At 47.5% G+C, this 16,552-nt stretch overlaps 1 protein-coding gene across 1 annotated transcript; it reads left to right on the forward strand.

The window, feature by feature from the left end:
* The first annotated feature begins 664 nt into the window (after nucleotides 1–664).
* On the forward strand, nucleotides 665–15,738 carry LOC137320060 (probable G-protein coupled receptor 139). The gene is made up of 2 exons (XM_067981863.1): nucleotides 665–896; nucleotides 14,825–15,738. The coding sequence occupies exons 1-2, from the start codon at nucleotides 665–667 to the stop codon at nucleotides 15,736–15,738; spliced, it is 1,146 nt and encodes a 381-aa protein (XP_067837964.1).
* The last annotated feature ends 814 nt before the right edge of the window (nucleotides 15,739–16,552 follow it).

The raw sequence follows: 16,552 nt of genomic DNA on the forward strand, positions 1-16,552 counted from the left end.
CCATTCTCACTGTATCCATTCTCGCTGTGTCCATTATCGCTGTTTCCATTACCGCTGTGTCCATTATCGCTGTGTCCATTCTCACTGTATCCATTCTCGCTGTGTCCATTATCGCTGTGTCTATTCTCGCCGTGTCCATTCTCACTATGTCCATTATCGCTGTGTCCATTATTGCTGCGTCCATTCTCGCTGTGCCCATTATCGCTGTTTCCAGCCTGATGGGCTCCTGAATGTGCGTGTGCGTTTTTGCCTCTTCCGGTCTGTGTTTTCGTGTCCACTCTGTGCATGTCCACTCTGTGTACTTTCAGTCTGTGAGAGTCCATTCTGTGACATGCCCGGTCTGTGTGCGTCCAGTCTGTGTATGTCCAATCTGTGCATGTCCAGTCTGCTCGTGACCTGTCTATGCAAGTTGAGCCTGAGTCTCTCGACTCTGTTTGTCCAGGCTGTGTGAGTCCAGTCTCTCAGTATCCAGTCTGTGTTTGCCCAGTCTGTGTGATTCCAGATTGTCTGTGTGTAGTCTGATTTTGTCCATTTGTTGCGTTACTAGTCTCTGCGTAATGAGTCTGTGCATGATCAGTTTCTCTGTGTCCACTTTTTCTGTATCCGGTCTCCTGTGTTCAGTCCCTTTTACAACCTCTTAGATTATGAAGCAGACCATGCCCGCATGCAGCAAGACCTGGACAACATCCAGGCTTCGGCTGATAAGTGGCAAGTGACATTCATGCCACACACGTGCCAGGCAATGATAATCTCCAACACGAGCGAATCTAACCACCTCCCCTTGACATTCAACGGCATTACCACCGCCAAACCCCCCATCATGAACATCCTCGGGGTCACCATTGACCACAAACTTAACTGGACCATCCATATAAATACTTTGGCTATAAAAACAGGTCAGTGGATGGGTATTCTGCGGCGAATGACTCACCTCCTGACTCCCCAAATCCTTTCCACCATCAACAAGGCACAAGTCAGGAGTGTGATGGAATACTCTCCACTTGCTTGGATGAGTGTAGCTGCAATAACACTCAAGAAGCTCGACACCATCCAGGACAAAGCAGCCCGCTTGATTGGCACCCCATCCACCACCCTAAACATTCACTCCCTTCACCACCGGCGCACAGTGGCTGCAGTGTGTACCATCCACAGGATGCCCTTTCAGCAAGTTGCTACGGCTTCTTCGACAGAACCTCGCAAACCCACGACCTCTACCACCGAGAAGGACAAGGGCAGCAGGCACATGTGAATAACACCACCTGCACGTTCCGAATTGGAAATATATCGCCGTTCCTTCATCGTTGTAGGGTCAAAATCCCGGAACTCCCTTCCTAACAGCACTGTGGGAGAACCTTCACCACACGGACTGCAGAGGTTCAAGAAGGCGGCTCACCACCACCTTCTCAAGTGCAATTAGGGATGGGCAATGATATCTGGTCTGTGTATGTCCAGTCTGTGTGTGTCCAGTCTTTGTGCGACCGGTCTGTTTGTGTCCACCCACGTGTTCAGTCTATGTGTGTTCAGACTGTTCATGTCTGGTCTGTGTGTGTCCAGTCTGTGTTTGCCCAGTCCTAGTGTCCAGTCTGTATGCGTCCTGTCTGTCTGTCCAGTCTACGTCTGTCCTGTCTGTTTGTGACCAGTCTGTGAATGACCTCTCTGAGTGTGTCCGGTTTCTCTGCGTCCAGTTTATCTGTGCCAGTCTGTGTGTGTCCAGTCTGTGTCTGTCCATTCTCGGTCTGTCCAGTCTGTCTATGTCCAGTCAATATGTGTCCAGTTTGTGTATTTCCAGTCTGTGCGCATCCAGCCTTTGTACACTCAGTCTGACAGTGTTCATTCTGTTTCGTATCCAATCTGTGTATGTCAGTCCTGTATTTGTGCAGCCTGTGTGTGCCCCGTGTGTGCAGTTCGATCTGCGTGTTTCCAGTCTGTGCATGCCCAGTTTGTGTGTGTGCGTGTCAAGTCTTCAGTCTGTGTGCAGTCCAGTTTCAAGTCCTGTCGTGTGTCGTCTGAATGTCATCTGTGTGTCCAGTCTGTGTGCTCAGTTATCTTCGTCCATCTGTGTGTTTCAGTTATCTTCGTCCACTTTATCTGCATCCAGTCATGCTGTAGATCCAGGTCTGTGCATGTCTGTCTATGCCTTTCAGACTGACTGTCCATTCTCTGTGTGTCCAACCTGTGAGTGTCTGCATTCAAAGTATACCGTCTGCGTATGTCCGGTCTCTGTGTGTCCAATCTGTGTGTGTCCAGTCTCTGTGTGTCCAGTCTATGCGTGACCAGTCTTTGAGTGACCTGCTTGTGTGTGTCCAGTTTATCTGCGTCCGTCCTGTCGGTGTGCGCCCAGTGTCTCAGTATCCATTCTGTGTGCATCCAGACTGTGTGTATCCAGTCTGTGTGTGTCCAGACTGTGTGTATCCAGTCTGTGTGTGTCCAGTCTGTGTGTTCCCAGTCTCTCAGTATCCAGTCTGTTTGTGTCCGGTCTATTTGAGTCCAGTCTGTGTGTATAGTCTGTGTGTGTTCAGCCGGTTTGTGTCCAGTCTGTGTGTGCCCAGTCTCTCAGTATCCAATCTGTGTGTGTCTCGTCTGTGTGTCTCCAGTCTGTGTGTGTCCAGTCTGTGTGTGTCCAGTCTTTGTGTCCAGTCTGTGTGAGTACAGTCTGTGTGTGTCCAGTCTGTGTGTCCAGTCTATGTGAGTCCAGTCTGTGTGTCCAGTCTGTGTGTGTTCAGTCTGTTTGAGTCCAGTGTGTGTGAGTTCAGTCTGTGTGTGTTCAGACTGTGTGTGTCCAGTCTCTGTGTCCAGGCTGTGTGTGTCCAGTCTGCGTGCGCCTATTCTCTCAGTATCCAGTCTGTGTGTGTCCAGTCTGTGTGTCTCCAGTCTGTGTGTCTCCAGTCTGTGTGTGTCCAGTCAGTGTGTGTCCAGTCTGTGTGAGTCCAGTCTGTGTGTGTCCAGTCTGTGTGTCCAGTCTATGTGAGTCCAGTCTGTGTGTCCAGTCTGTGTATGTTCAGTCTGTTTGAGTCCAGTGTGTGTGAGTTCAGTCTGTGTGTGTTCAGACTGCGTGTGTCCAGTCTCTGTGTCCAGTCTGTGTGTGTCCAGTCTGCGTGCGCCCATTCTCTCAGTATCCAGTCTGTGTGTGTCCAGTCTTTGTGTCTCCAGTCTGTATGTGTCCAGACTGTGTGTCCTGTCTGTGAGTGTCCAGTCTGAATGTTTTCAGTCTGTGCGTGCCCCGTCTATGAGTATCCAGTTTATGTGTCCAGCTATTGGTTCTTGTCTATGTTTCCCCTCTGATTGTCTGTGTTTGTCCAGTCTGTGTGTGTCCAGGCTCTGTGTCCAGTCTGTGTGTGTCCAGTCTGTGTGTGTCCGATCTGTGTGTGTCTGATCTCTGCGTGTCCAGTCTGTGTGTGAGCGGTCTGTGTATGTCCATATAGTTTTGTTCCGTCTGTGTGTGGCCAGTCTGTGTGTGCCCCGTCTGTGTTTGTCGAGTCTGTGAGTGTCCAGTCTGTGAGTGTTCAGTCTGTGTGTGTACAGACTGCCTGTCTCCCATATGTGCGTGTCCGGTTTGTGTGTGCCCAGTCTGTGTGTGTCCAGGGTGTGTGTGCCCAGTTGGTTTGTGTCCAGTCGTTGTTTATCCAGTCGTTTTTTGTCCTGTCAGTATGTGTCTAATCTGTGTTTATCCAGTCGGTGTATGTCCAGTCTGTGACTGTCTAGTCTTTGTGTGTCCAGTCTTAGTGTGTCAAGTCTGTGCAGGTCCAGTCTGTGCCTGACGGTCAGTCCGTATCCAGTCTGTGTCTGTCCAGTCTGTCATCGTCCAGTCTGTGTGTCAAGTCTGTGTGTGTCCAGTTTCCCTGAGTCCAGTCTGTATGTGAATTCTCCTTGTGTCCATTCTCACTGTGTCCAGCCTCTGTGTTTCCAGAATGTGAGTGTTATGTTTTGCGTCATCCGGTCTGTGTCTGCCCAGTCTTTGCGTGCCCAGTCTGTGCATGTCCACTCTGTGTACATTGTGCATGTTACAGTCCATTCTGTGACATGTCCAGTCTGTGTCTGTCCAGTCTCTGCGTGTCCACTATGCATGTCCACACTCTGTACATTCAGTTTGTGAGATTCCATTCTGTGATATGCCCAGTCTATGTGTCCCGTCTGTTTTTTGTCCATTCGTTGTGTTATTGGTATCTGCATAATGAGTCGATGCATGACCAGTTTCTCTGTGTCCACTTGATCTGTATCCGGCCTATTGTGTTCAGTTCCATTCGCAACCCCTCAGATAATGAAGCAGTCCTTGCCCGTATGCAGCAAGGTCGGAAAGTGGAGTTGAGGTTGAAGTTCAGCCATGATCTGATTGAATGGCAGAGCAGGATCAAGGTGCAGTATGGCCTACTCCTGCACCTATTTCTTATGTTCTTATGTTCTTATGAGACCACACCCCTCAGAGTGAAGAAATTCCTCCTTCTCAGTCTTGGATGGCCGACCCGTTATCCTGAGACTATGGCCCCTAGTTCTAGACTCACCAGCCAGGGGAAACACCCTCTCAGCATCTACCCTATCAAGTCCCCTCAGAACCTTATATGTTACAGTGAGATTACCTCTCATTCTTCTAAATTCCAGAGAGTATAAGCCCATTCTACCCAATCTCTCCTCATCGGACAACCCTCTCATCCCAGGAATTAATCTAGTGAACCTTCATTGCACCGCCTCTGAGGCAAGTATACCCTTCCTTACATAAGGAGAACAAAACTGAACACAGTACTCCAGGTGTGGTCTCACCAAAGACCTGTGCAATTGTATAAAGTTTTTCTTACTCTTGTATTCCAACTTCCTTTCAATGAAGACGAAAATATCATTTGCTTTGTTTATTATCTGCTGCACATGCATTTTAAAGCAGAAGGAGCTGGACCAGTGACCGAGAGCAGATCGGGTATATAATGGATAGGGAGGAGTGACCGAGAGCAGAGCGGGGATATAAAGGAGAGGGTCCAGTGACCGACAGCAGGGCGGGGATTTCAAGGAGATGGTCCATTGTCCGAGAGCAGAGCATGGATATAAAGTAGAGGTACCAGTGACCGATAGCAGGACGGGGATATAAAAGAGAGTGACCAGTGACCCAGAGCAGGGCGGTGATAAAACGGCGAGGTTCCAGTGACCGAGAGCAGAGCGGGGATATAAAGGAGAGGGACCAGTGACCGAGAGCAGAGCGGGGATATAAAGGAGAGGGACCAGTGAACGAAAGCAGGGCGGGGATATAAAGGAGAGGGATCAGGAATCGAGAGCAGGACAGGGATATAAAGGAGAGAGAGGAGTGACAGAGAGCCGGGCCGGGAGAGAAAGGAAAATGACGAGTGCTCCAGAGCAGAGCGGGGATATAAAGGAGAGGGACCAGTGAACGAAAGCAGGGCGGGGATATAAAGGGGAGGGAGGAGTGACCGAGAGCAGCGCGTGGATATAAAAACGAGTGACCAGTGACCGACAGCAGGAAGGTGATATAACGGAGAGGGTCCAGTGACCGAGAACAGGGCGTGGATATGAATTACTGGTCCCTCTCCTTGATATCCCCGCCCTGCTCTCGGTCACTGGTCCCTGTCCTTTATATTCCCCACTGCTCTCGGTCACTGGTCCCTTTCATTTATATTCCAGCACTGGTCTCGGTCACTCCTCCCTTTCCATTATGTCCCAGCCGTGCTCTCGGACACTTATCCCTCTCCTTTATAAACCAGATATGCTCTCGGTCACTGGTCCCTCTCGTTTGTACTGTCGAATTTTATTCCAGCACAATCTGTAACCTCATGGCCCGATATATTCCTCATTCTACCATTGCCAAAAAGCCAGGGTTTCAACCCTTGTTCAATGATGATTGTAGAAGAGCATGCCAGGAGCAGCACCAGGCGTACCTAAAAATGAGGTGCCAACCTGATGAAGCAACAACTCAGGATTACATGGATGCTAAACAGTGGAAGCAACAAGCTATAGACAGAGCGAAGCGATTCCAACAACGGATCAGATCAAAGCTCTGCAGTCCTGCCACATCCAGTCGTGAATGGTGGTGGACAATTAAACAACTGAAGGGAGGAGGGGGATCTGTAAACCTCCCCATCCTGAATGATGGCGGAGTCCAGCATGTGAGTGCAGAAGACAAGGCTGAAGCGTTTACAACCATCTTCAGCCAGAAGTGCCGAGTGGATGATCCATCTCGGCCTCCTCCCAATATCCCCGCCATCACAGAAGCCAGTCTTCAGCCAATTCGATTCACTCCACGTGATATCCAGAAACGGCTGAGTGCACTGGATACAGGAAAGTCTATGGGCCACGACAACATCCCGGCTGTAGTGCTGAAGTCTTGTGCTCCAGAACTAGCCGCGCCACGATCCAAGCTGCTCCATTGCAGCTGCAACATTGGCATGTAACCGACAAGGTGGAAAATTGACCAGGTATGTCCTGTCCACAAAAAGCAGGACAAATCCAATCCAGCCAATTACGCCAATTACCGCCCCATCAGACTACTCTCAATCATCAGCAAAGTAATGGATGGTGTCGTCGACAGTGCGATCAAGCGGCACTTACTCACCAATAACCTGCTCACCGATGCTCAGTTTGGGTTCCGCCAGGAGCACTCGGCTCCAGACCTCATTACAGCCTTGCTCCAAACATGGACAAATGAGCTGAATTCCAGAGGTGAAGTGAGATTGACTGCCCTTGACACCAAGGCAGCATTTGACCGAGTGTGGCACCAAGGAGCCCGAGAAAAATTGAAGTCAATTGGAATCAGGAGAAAACTCTCCAGTGGCTGGAGTCACAACTTGCACAAAGGAAGATGGTCGTGGTTGTTGGAGGCCAATTATCTCAGCCCCAGGACATTGTTGCAGGAGTTCCTCAGGGCAGTGACCTCGGCAAAAACATCTTCAACTGCTTCATCAATGAATTTCACTCAATCCATAAGGTCAGAAATGGGGATGTTCACTGCTGATTGCACAGTGTTCAGTTCCATTCGCAACCCCTCAGAGAATGAAATTGTCCATGCCCGCATGCAGCATTGGCAGGACAACATCCAGGCTTGGGCTGATAATTGGCAAGTAACATTCGCGCCATGCAACTGCGAGGCAATTACCATCTCCAACAAGAGAGAGTCTAACCACCTCCCCTTCTCATTCAACGGCATTGCCATCGACAGATTCCCCACCATCAATATCCCGGGGAGTCACCATTAACCAGAAACTTGATTGGACCAGATACATCAATACTGTGGCTCCAAGAGCAGATCAGAGGCTGATTATACTGCGGCGAGTCACTCACCACCTGACTCCGCAAGCGCTTTACACCACCTACAAGGCACAAGTCAGGAGTGTGATGGAATAGTCTCCACTTTCCCGGATGAATGCAGCTCCAACAACACTCAAGAAGCTCGACACCATCCACGAAAAAAGAAGCCCGCTTGATTGGCACCCCACCCACCACCCTATACATTCACTCCATTGACAACCGGCGCACAGTGGCTGCAGTCTGTACCATCCACAGGATGCACTGCAGCAACTCGCCAAGGCTTTTTACGACAGCACCTCCCAAACCCGCGACCTCTACCAACTGGTAGGACAAGGGCAGAGGGCACATGGGTACAACACCACCTGCACGTCTCCATCCAAGTCACACACCATCCCGACTTGGAAATATATCGCCGTTCCTTCATCGTCGCTTGGTCAAAATCCTTGAACTCCCTTCCGATCAGCACTGAGGGAGAACCTTCACCACACGGACTGCAGAGGTTGAAGATGGTGACTCACCACCACCATCTCAAGGGCAATTAGGGATGGGCAGCAAATTCTGGCCTTGACAGCGACGCCTGCATCCCATGAAAGAATTTTCAAAAGAGAAGCAATTGAAAAGGAGGAATCTGAATTTGAAACAAAGATCTCTTGATATTTCATCAAATGCTGTACCACTGACCTGCACCCCCACATCTTTATTTCTTTCTCGTACACACAAGCTAAAGGAGCACTAATCTGGCAGTCATAACCATTGATACGTCCAACCTGAATACAACGTTCATCACTTATTCCGGGAGACAAATAACTGCGGCAATCAGAAATGTTTCATGAATGGAGTGAGTCACACTATTGTGAACAGATACGATGCACAGTCCAACATGGAAAGCCTTGTCACTGAGCTTCAGTGAACACATCCATACCACAGGACGCGGAACTAGAAGCACCAGCCAAACGACACCTGAATTTGAAGCAGAGTTTTCTCCAACTGCAGCCAAATGCTCTCTCTCTGTGCTCTGCAACCAGCTCTTTAGATCGTTGCAGGAAACATAAGAAACACCTTGTTCAATGAACAGTTTCACAAGATCATGCTCTCATTGCCATCCATGGAAGTGTACAGAGTATCCCATCAATATAATAAATAAGCATACAGCAGGCATTAGACAAGAATGGACAGGTGGAGATATTGTGTGAAGTGACAGCAACAAGTGTTAATTCAATACAGTTGCAGGTTACAGAACAGTCGTGGGTCTTAACGAATGGAAACGTGTAAAAATTGCAGAATTCACATCCTGATCATGTCAGAAGAGACTGTGAGTGCACTAAGCAGGTAGAGCAAGAGTCCCGTGGGGCCGTCTCCCTCTCAAACCGATAATCCGCTTTGGATATTGTTGGGGGAGATGGCCTATCGGGGGATTGCAGCAAGAGCCAAGACCGTGGCACCACTAGGGACTCAGCTGCAAAGGAAGGGAGGAAATAGAATGGGAGAGCAATAGTGATAGGGGATTCCATCGTATGGGGAACAGATAGACGTTTCTGCGGCCGTAGACCTGACTCCAGGATGGTATGTTGCCTCCCTGGTGCAAGGGTCAAGGATGTCACGGAGCGGCTGCAGGACATTCTGAAGGGGGAGGGTGTACAACGCGACATCAGTAAAAAAAAGGAATGAGGTCCTGCAAGCAGAAACTGGGGAGTTAGGAAATAAATTAAAAAGCAGGACCTCGAAGGTAGTAATCACATGATTTCTCCCATTGCCACGAGCTAGCGAGACCAGAAATAGGACAACAGACCAGATGAATGCGTGGCTTGAGAGATGGTGTAGGAGGGAGGCGTTTAAATTCCTGAGGCATTGGGACCGATTCTGGGAAAGGCGGGGCCTGTACACGCTGGATCGGTTGCACCCGAGCAAAACCGAAACCAATATCCTCGTGGGGGCATTTGCTAGTTCTGTTGGGAAGGGTTTAAACTATTATGGCAGGAGGATGGGAGCCAAAGGGCAGTTATCGATAGGACAAATTCAGACCAGGAAACGGGAAGTAGAAAAGCAGTTAATGACGTCGTTAGCGACTCAGAAAGGCAAAAGAAGCAAAGGATAAATAGTGTTCAGCACATGAATTTGACGGGGTTAAAGGGTATATACTTCAATGCAATGAGTATTACAAACAAAGTAGATGATCCAAGGGCATAGATAGACATATGGCAGCATGATTTCTTTGCTATAACGGAAACCTGGCTTAAAGAGGGGGATAATTGGCAGCTCAATATCGCTCGATATAGAGTTTTCAGGCAGGATTGAGTGGGTGATTTAAAAAAAGGAGGGGGTAGCATTATTGTTAAAGAATCAATTACATTTCTGAGAAGCGATGATATGCAAAATGGATCATCAATCGAGGCCAAATGGGTGGAGCTGAGAAGGAAAAAAAAGGGGCAGTCACACGACTAGGAGTGTACGATGGACCCCCGAATAGCGAAAGGGAGATTGAAGATCAATTATGTCGGAAAATTGCTGAATGCAAAAATAAGAGGGAAATAATAGTCGGGGACTTCAACTCCCCGAACATCAACTGGGATTCAAACAGTGTGAGGGGCACAGAAGGCGCAAAATTCTTGATCGGTGTCCAGGAGAACTTTTTTAGCAAGTACATGTCAAGCCCAACAAGAGGGGATGCAATTCTAGATTTAGTCCTGGGAAATGAAGATGGGCAAGTGGGTGAAGTGACAATGGGTGACCATTTTTGGGATAGTGAACATTAATTCAGTTAGTTTTCGCATTATTATGGAAAAGGACAAAGTTAAATCGGAAGTAAACGTTTAAATTGGGGGAAGACAAAATTGACAGAACTAAGAGGTGATTTGGCAGAAGTGGACTGGACACAACTACTTGAGGAGAAATCAGTGGCAAGCCAGTCGGAGGCACTAAAAAGTGAAATTCTGTGGGTACAATGCAGACACGTCCCCTCAAAGAAAAAGGGTGGCACTTCCAAATTTAGAGCCCCTTGGTTGTCTCGAAGTATACGGGGCAAGATAAAGCAGGAAAAAAATGCTTATGACTGTCGCAGAAAACGAAATATTGCAGAAAGCCTAGAGGTGTATCGAAATTATAAGGATGACGTTAAAAAGGCAATGAAAAAAAGCAACTATTTGAGTCAACAATGAGAGATAGGATAAACTGTCACTGGGAAAGGCATGGTTCAATCAGGGTTAGTCAGCCTGGATTTGTTCAGGGAAGGTCATGCCTTACATAAATACTGTGGCTACAAGAGCAGGTCAGAGGCCGGGTATTCTGCGGCGAGTGACTCACCTCCTGACTCCACAAAGCCTTTCCACCATCTACAAGGCACAAGTCAGGAGTGTGATGGAATACTCTCCACTTGCGTAGATGAGTGCAGCTTCAACAACACTCAAGATGCTCGACAACATCCAGGACAAAGCAGCCCGCTTGATTGGCACCCCATCCACCACACTAAATATTCGCTCCCTTCACCACCGTCTCACTTTGGCTGCAGTGTGTCCCATCCACAGGATGCACTGCAGCAACTCGCCAAGGCTTCTTCAACAGCACCTCCCAAACGCACGACCTCTACCATATACAAGAGCAGCAGGCACATGGGAACAACACCACCTGCACGTTCCCCTCCAAGTCACACACCATCCCGACTTGGAAATATATCGCCGTTCCTTCATCGTCGCTGGGTCAAAATCCTGGAACTCCCTTCCCAACAGCAATGTGTGAGAACCTTCACCACACGGACTGCAGCGGTTCAAGAAGATGGCTCACCAAGACCTTCTCAAGGGGGATTAGGGATGGGCAATAAATGCTGGCCTTGCCAGCGACGCCCACATCCCATGAACGAATAAAATAGATCTGATTGAATTCTTTCAGGGAGTGACAAGGAGGATTGATGAGGGGAGTGCAGTGGATGTTGTTTGCATGGATTTTAGTAAGGCATTTGACAAGGTCCCACATGGCAAACTGGTCAAAAAAGTAAACGCCCTTGGGATACAGCGGAATGTGGCGAATTGCATCCAAAAACAATTGGCTCAGTAACAGGAAACAAAGGGTAAAATTTGATGGATGCCTTTGCGAATGGAAATCTGTTTCCAGTGGTGTGCCATAGGGCTCAAAGTAGGGTCCCTTGCTGTTTGAGGTATATATTAATGATTTGGACTTGAATGTAGGGGCATGATTGGCAAATTTGCAGTCGACACAAAAATTGGGCGTGTCGTTGATAGTGAAGAGAATCGCTGTCGATTCCAATAAGATATCAATGGGTTGGTGGAGTGGGCGGAAAAGTGGCAAATGGAGTTCAACCTGGAGAAGTGTGAGGGAATGCACTTAGGGAGGGCAAACAGTAAAAGGGAATACGGAGTGAACGGGAATATATTGAGAGGGGTGGTGGAAGTGAGACACCTTGGAATGCATGTGCACAGGTCCCAGAAGGTGGCAGTGCAGGCAGATAAGGTTGTGAAGAAAGCAGACAGAGTGCTCTCCATTATTTGCCGAGGCATAGAATACAAAAACAGGGATTTAATGATGGAACTGTATAAAACGCTGGTAAGGCCACAGCTGGAGTATTGTGCACAGTTCTGGTCACCACATTCCAGGAACAATATAATTGTTCTTTAGAGAGAGCAGAGAAGAATTACAAGAATGTTGCCAGGGCTTGAAAATTGCAGTTACCAGGAGAGATTGGACAGGCTGGGGTTGCTTTCCTTGGAGCAGAGGAGGCTGAGGGGAGATTTGATTGAGGTGTACAAAATTATGAGGGGCCTTGATCGTGTCGACAGGAAGTTCCTGTTTCCCCGAGCGGAGAGTTCAAGAACTGGAGGACATAGTTTTAAGCTGATTGGTGGAAGGATGAGAGGGGGACATGAGGAAACACTTTTTTTAACCAGAGTGTGGTAGTGTGGTGGGTGTATGGAATTCGCTGCCCGAATTGGTGGTAGAGGCAGAGACCCACATCTTTTAAAAAGTTCCTGGACCTGCAGCAAAAGTGCTGTCAGCTGCAAGGCTCCATACCGAGTGCTGGAAGGTGGGATTAGAATGGGCAGCTGGTTATTCTTTGAGCCGGCGTGGAAACGATGGGCCGAATGGCCCCATTCTGTGCTGTATCGTTTCAACATTTCGATTCTATCGTTCTATTGGTGTAAAGAAATATCTGTTGCCCTTTATTCCAAATGCAACATTTAATCTTGCGTCGATGACTGCTCGTTCTTGGCCCCTCAACTGTTGGAAACAGTCTGTTTCAATCTTCCCTGATCCACGCTTGAATTATTTTTAAACTGTTGTACCATATTGCCTTGCAGGATTGTTCCAACGTGAGATAAAATAATATTTCAAGTGTGTTTAACTGTTCCTGTGGTTCCACAATCATTGATAATTTTGCACCAATCGATGTACTCGAGCTTTCTTACCAAACTTTAATGATGTGTTTGGATAAGAACTCGATAGGACAGTTTCGAACGCCACGTTCCATCACACTGTGGGAGGTTTTGGACGATCTGTCCAGTGTGAGACTGGCGCTCTGAATTATACATCCATTGTAGGGATTGCTTGTCTTTCATCCCCATTGATTGCAACGGAACTGAAAATTGTCTGGTTTCTATAATGGGCGGCCGTTCGGCACCAGAAGCACACGAGCAGTTCCAAGACACACACGGGCCGTACAGTCCCAGACAGGAGTGAATCGTTCCCTTTTATCCACTGTGTACTGTACAATGTACAGGAGCTGACACTGAGACACACACGGGCCGTACAGTACCAGACAGGAGTGAATCGTTCACTTTTACCCACTGTGTGCTCAACATTAACAGGAGCCGACCCTGAGACACACAACGGCCGTACAGCACGAGACAGGAATGAATCCTTCCCTTTTACTCGTGTTCTACTCTCCCTGTATAGGAGAACGGGGGCAATGGGTGAGACGTGGGAGCACTTTGAGTGGCGTCCCGATTTCCATGTCCCCTTCCGCTATCATCCCTCCCCTGGTCCAGGCCCACACCTCTCCTACCACTCTGCTGGACATCAGTTTGGTGGCATGTATGAAGTTTTGGCAGGCCAGTGCAGGAGTATATGCCTGCATCTTTAAGGCGGCAGACTATTGTTCACCCTGAGCCTGAACGCCCATTGTCAGGGGCTGAATGGACTCATGTGTGAGCCGCACTTGAAGCTCAACGGAGGCTAGCATTCTCTCCCACGCAGTCATTTCCGCACTTGCCCACGACACGATCTCAGAGATGCCCTCACGTCCATGTGACAGTATGTCAAAGATTCCCTCCCGTACTTGTGCCACAATTTCGAACATGCAGGAGTTGGATCCTCCATTCTCTGTGCTATTGTGTTATAATATGAAATATTTTGTCTGAAAATAATATTCTAGACCCATTATTCTTTCAACGAGGAAATATCACTGCAAATCGTCCTACACCCTGGGCAGAAGGAGTCAACGCAGCTTGGCTTAATTTGTTTGTTAACTGGACTGTAACTAAAGCTTGTGTCTCACTTGAGGTTTCCCTCTGGTATAAATAAGACTGTTTTGAAAACTGAAGAACGACCAGTCTGTAACGACAACAAACAAAGTAATATCTCTCCGAAAATGGGACTGCCAGTAATTGTAGAGATAGAAAAAATGTACTACCCTATCCTTGCAGTGATAGGTGTTCCAGGTAAGCCTGTTCTAATCAGGTCTTATTCATTTGTAACAGTGTTTAAATTTAACACTGCTCATGCCGTCGGTGTGATAACGTCACCTGTCTACTTTGACGGGTGTCATTGGCAGCATATGGGATCCTGGTCTTTATTAATAGAGGCAGAGAGTAGAAAAGCAAGGAAGTTATGCGAAAGTTTAATAAAACACTGGTTTAGACCTCAGCTGGAGTATTTTGTTCAATTCTGGGCAACAGACTTTCGGAAGGATGTCAAAGCCTTCGAGAGGGTACAAACGAGATTTACAAGAATGTTACAAGGGTTGAGGGACTTCAGTTATGTGGAGAGAATGGAGATGCTGGGCTTCTTCTCCTAAGAGCAGAGAAGGTTAAGGGGAGATTTAATAGAGGTATTCAAAATCATGAAGTGTTTTGATCGAGTTAATAAGGAGAAACTGATTCCAGTGGCAGGAGGGTTGGTAACCAAAGGACACAGATTTAAGATAATTGGCAAAAGAACCAGAGGCGACATGAGGAAACATTTTTTTAATGCAGCGAGTTGTGATGATCTGGAAATCACTGCCTGAAAGGGCGGTTGAAACAGATTCATAAATTACATTCAAAAGGGGAATTGGAGAAACACTTGAAGGGAAAACAATTGCACGGCTCCGGGAATAGGGCAGCGAAGGCGGGTTGCGGGGGGGTGAGGGGGGGGGGGGAATCGGACTGTTGGATTGCTGTTGCATACAGCAAGCGTGGACTCGATGGGGCAAATGGCCTCCCTCCGTGCCCTAAGCTTTCTGTGATTCCATAAACATAAAGGGATTTATCTATTCAGAATTCCAAAGTTTAGATGGAGAGAGGGAGAGAGACGTTCGAGTGACCAAAAAATAATCACTACATTTTCAGTTAGTAATTGCCCTTTCTATTATTTACAGCTAATTTGATGACGATTGTGGTTCTGTACCGCGGAAACTGCGGCCTCTCCAAATGCATTACCCGTTACCTGTTGGGCATGGCGGTTGCTGATCTACTGGTCCTGATATTTGGAGTGGTCTTGTATGAAATTAAGGACTCTTATTTCCCATTTTCATTCCTGAACTACACTCCTATTTGCAGCATCAATATTGCCCTGCTTTTCATGTCCATCGATTGGTCTGTCTGGTTAACTGTCGCTTTCACCTTTGACCGATTCGTGGCCATCTGTCACCAAACTTTCCGCAAAAAATATTGCACAGAGAAAACTGCGGCTGTGGTTATAACAGTTGTGTGTTCCTTAAGTATTATAGAAAACGCTCCAATCAACTTTATATTTGAACCTCGGGAGATAATTAACAATGCTCCATGGTCCTGCTATATGAAACCAAGCTTCTATACCTTAACCATATGGATAGCATTCGTGTGGTTGGAAATTATTCTTACCCCATTTGTCCCATTTCTCTTGATTTTACTGTTCAATGCTCAAACCATCAGGCACATTGTGCAGGCCAATCGAGTGAGGAGGGGACTCCGTGGAAATAATAACAGTGAGGATCACAATGATCCAGAGGTGGAAAACCGAAGGAAGTCCATCGTTTTACTGCTGACCATATCTGCTAGTTTCATGATCTTATGGGCGGTAACGTTCGTCTTTTTCATATTTGTACAGTTTACAGAAGCTCAAGTTATCGATTCAAGTTACAATGCCCCTTTCACTATCATGGAGCAGACCGGCTACATGCTTAGGAATTTGAGTTCATGCACAAACACGTTTATTTATGCAGTGTCCCAGAGTAAGTTCAGAGAGCAATTGAAGAATCTTATTACGAGTCCCGTGACCCTCATTATAAATTTATTCAAATCCGTTAAGTAACCGCACTGGACTAAAACGTAATTCCATCCATCGGAACCTAGCACAGTTTGTCCAGGTGACATGTACACGGAATCTCCAATGGCAGCTGCCATCTGGTCCTCATATCAGACGTCATACTGTGTGCGATCAAAGATACTTGGGGTAACTTGGCCGATACTGTGAGCCAAGCGGTATCGGATTGGAACAAAGACTATTTAGTACTGAAACAAATGAATTATGCAAAGTTAGCTGCTGCTTTTGACTGATCTATACCCGACACTGGTTTCCCGAACATATCCCTCAACCCCCTCCCTCCTCCTCCCGTCAGAAACACATATCTGCTGAAACTGCTAGCTGGTCTTTTCAACGTGTTAAACTTGTGGATTATCCAATGTGTCTTCCTGCCTGATATGCCATTTTGCTTCCAATTTGCTAACTTCCGACTGGTAAAATGAAATTTAATTCGAATAATTTTGGTTGAATAAACTTGATTCTCACCTCCGTGGTTGTGGACATGCAATTGGGTCGCTGCCTGTCTGCCCTTTTCCATGGCAGAGAGAGCGCCTCCTTTACTTGTTCTGGTGACGTAAATTCATCACTCCTGGAATCATGCATGTTGCTGGATTCCGACTGTCCACTGATCATGGGACCGATGTCTGATGTTCCTTCATCCACCTGTCCAACTCAAGGGAGAATGTTGAGATAGTTTTTGACTCGACCACTAACCCTACAAGTGAATTCCACGGCCTCACGACTATTTGTTCAGGAAGGTCATGATTTACAAATCTGATTGAATTCTTTGAGGAAGTGACAAGGAGGATTGATGAGGGTACTG

Source organism: Heptranchias perlo, unplaced genomic scaffold (genome assembly GCF_035084215.1).
Source record: "Heptranchias perlo isolate sHepPer1 unplaced genomic scaffold, sHepPer1.hap1 HAP1_SCAFFOLD_97, whole genome shotgun sequence".
NCBI classification, from domain to species: domain Eukaryota; kingdom Metazoa; phylum Chordata; class Chondrichthyes; order Hexanchiformes; family Hexanchidae; genus Heptranchias; species Heptranchias perlo.

Bases quoted from the DNA above. Each gene is read 5' to 3' on its own strand.
- LOC137320060 (XM_067981863.1), top strand. From the start codon at position 665: ATGCAGCAAGACCTGGACAACATCCAGGCTTCGGCTGATAAGTGGCAA. The intron at 897-14,824 runs GTCAGTGGATGG...TATTATTTACAG, and splicing joins TACTTTGGCTATAAAAACAG to CTAATTTGATGACGATTGTG.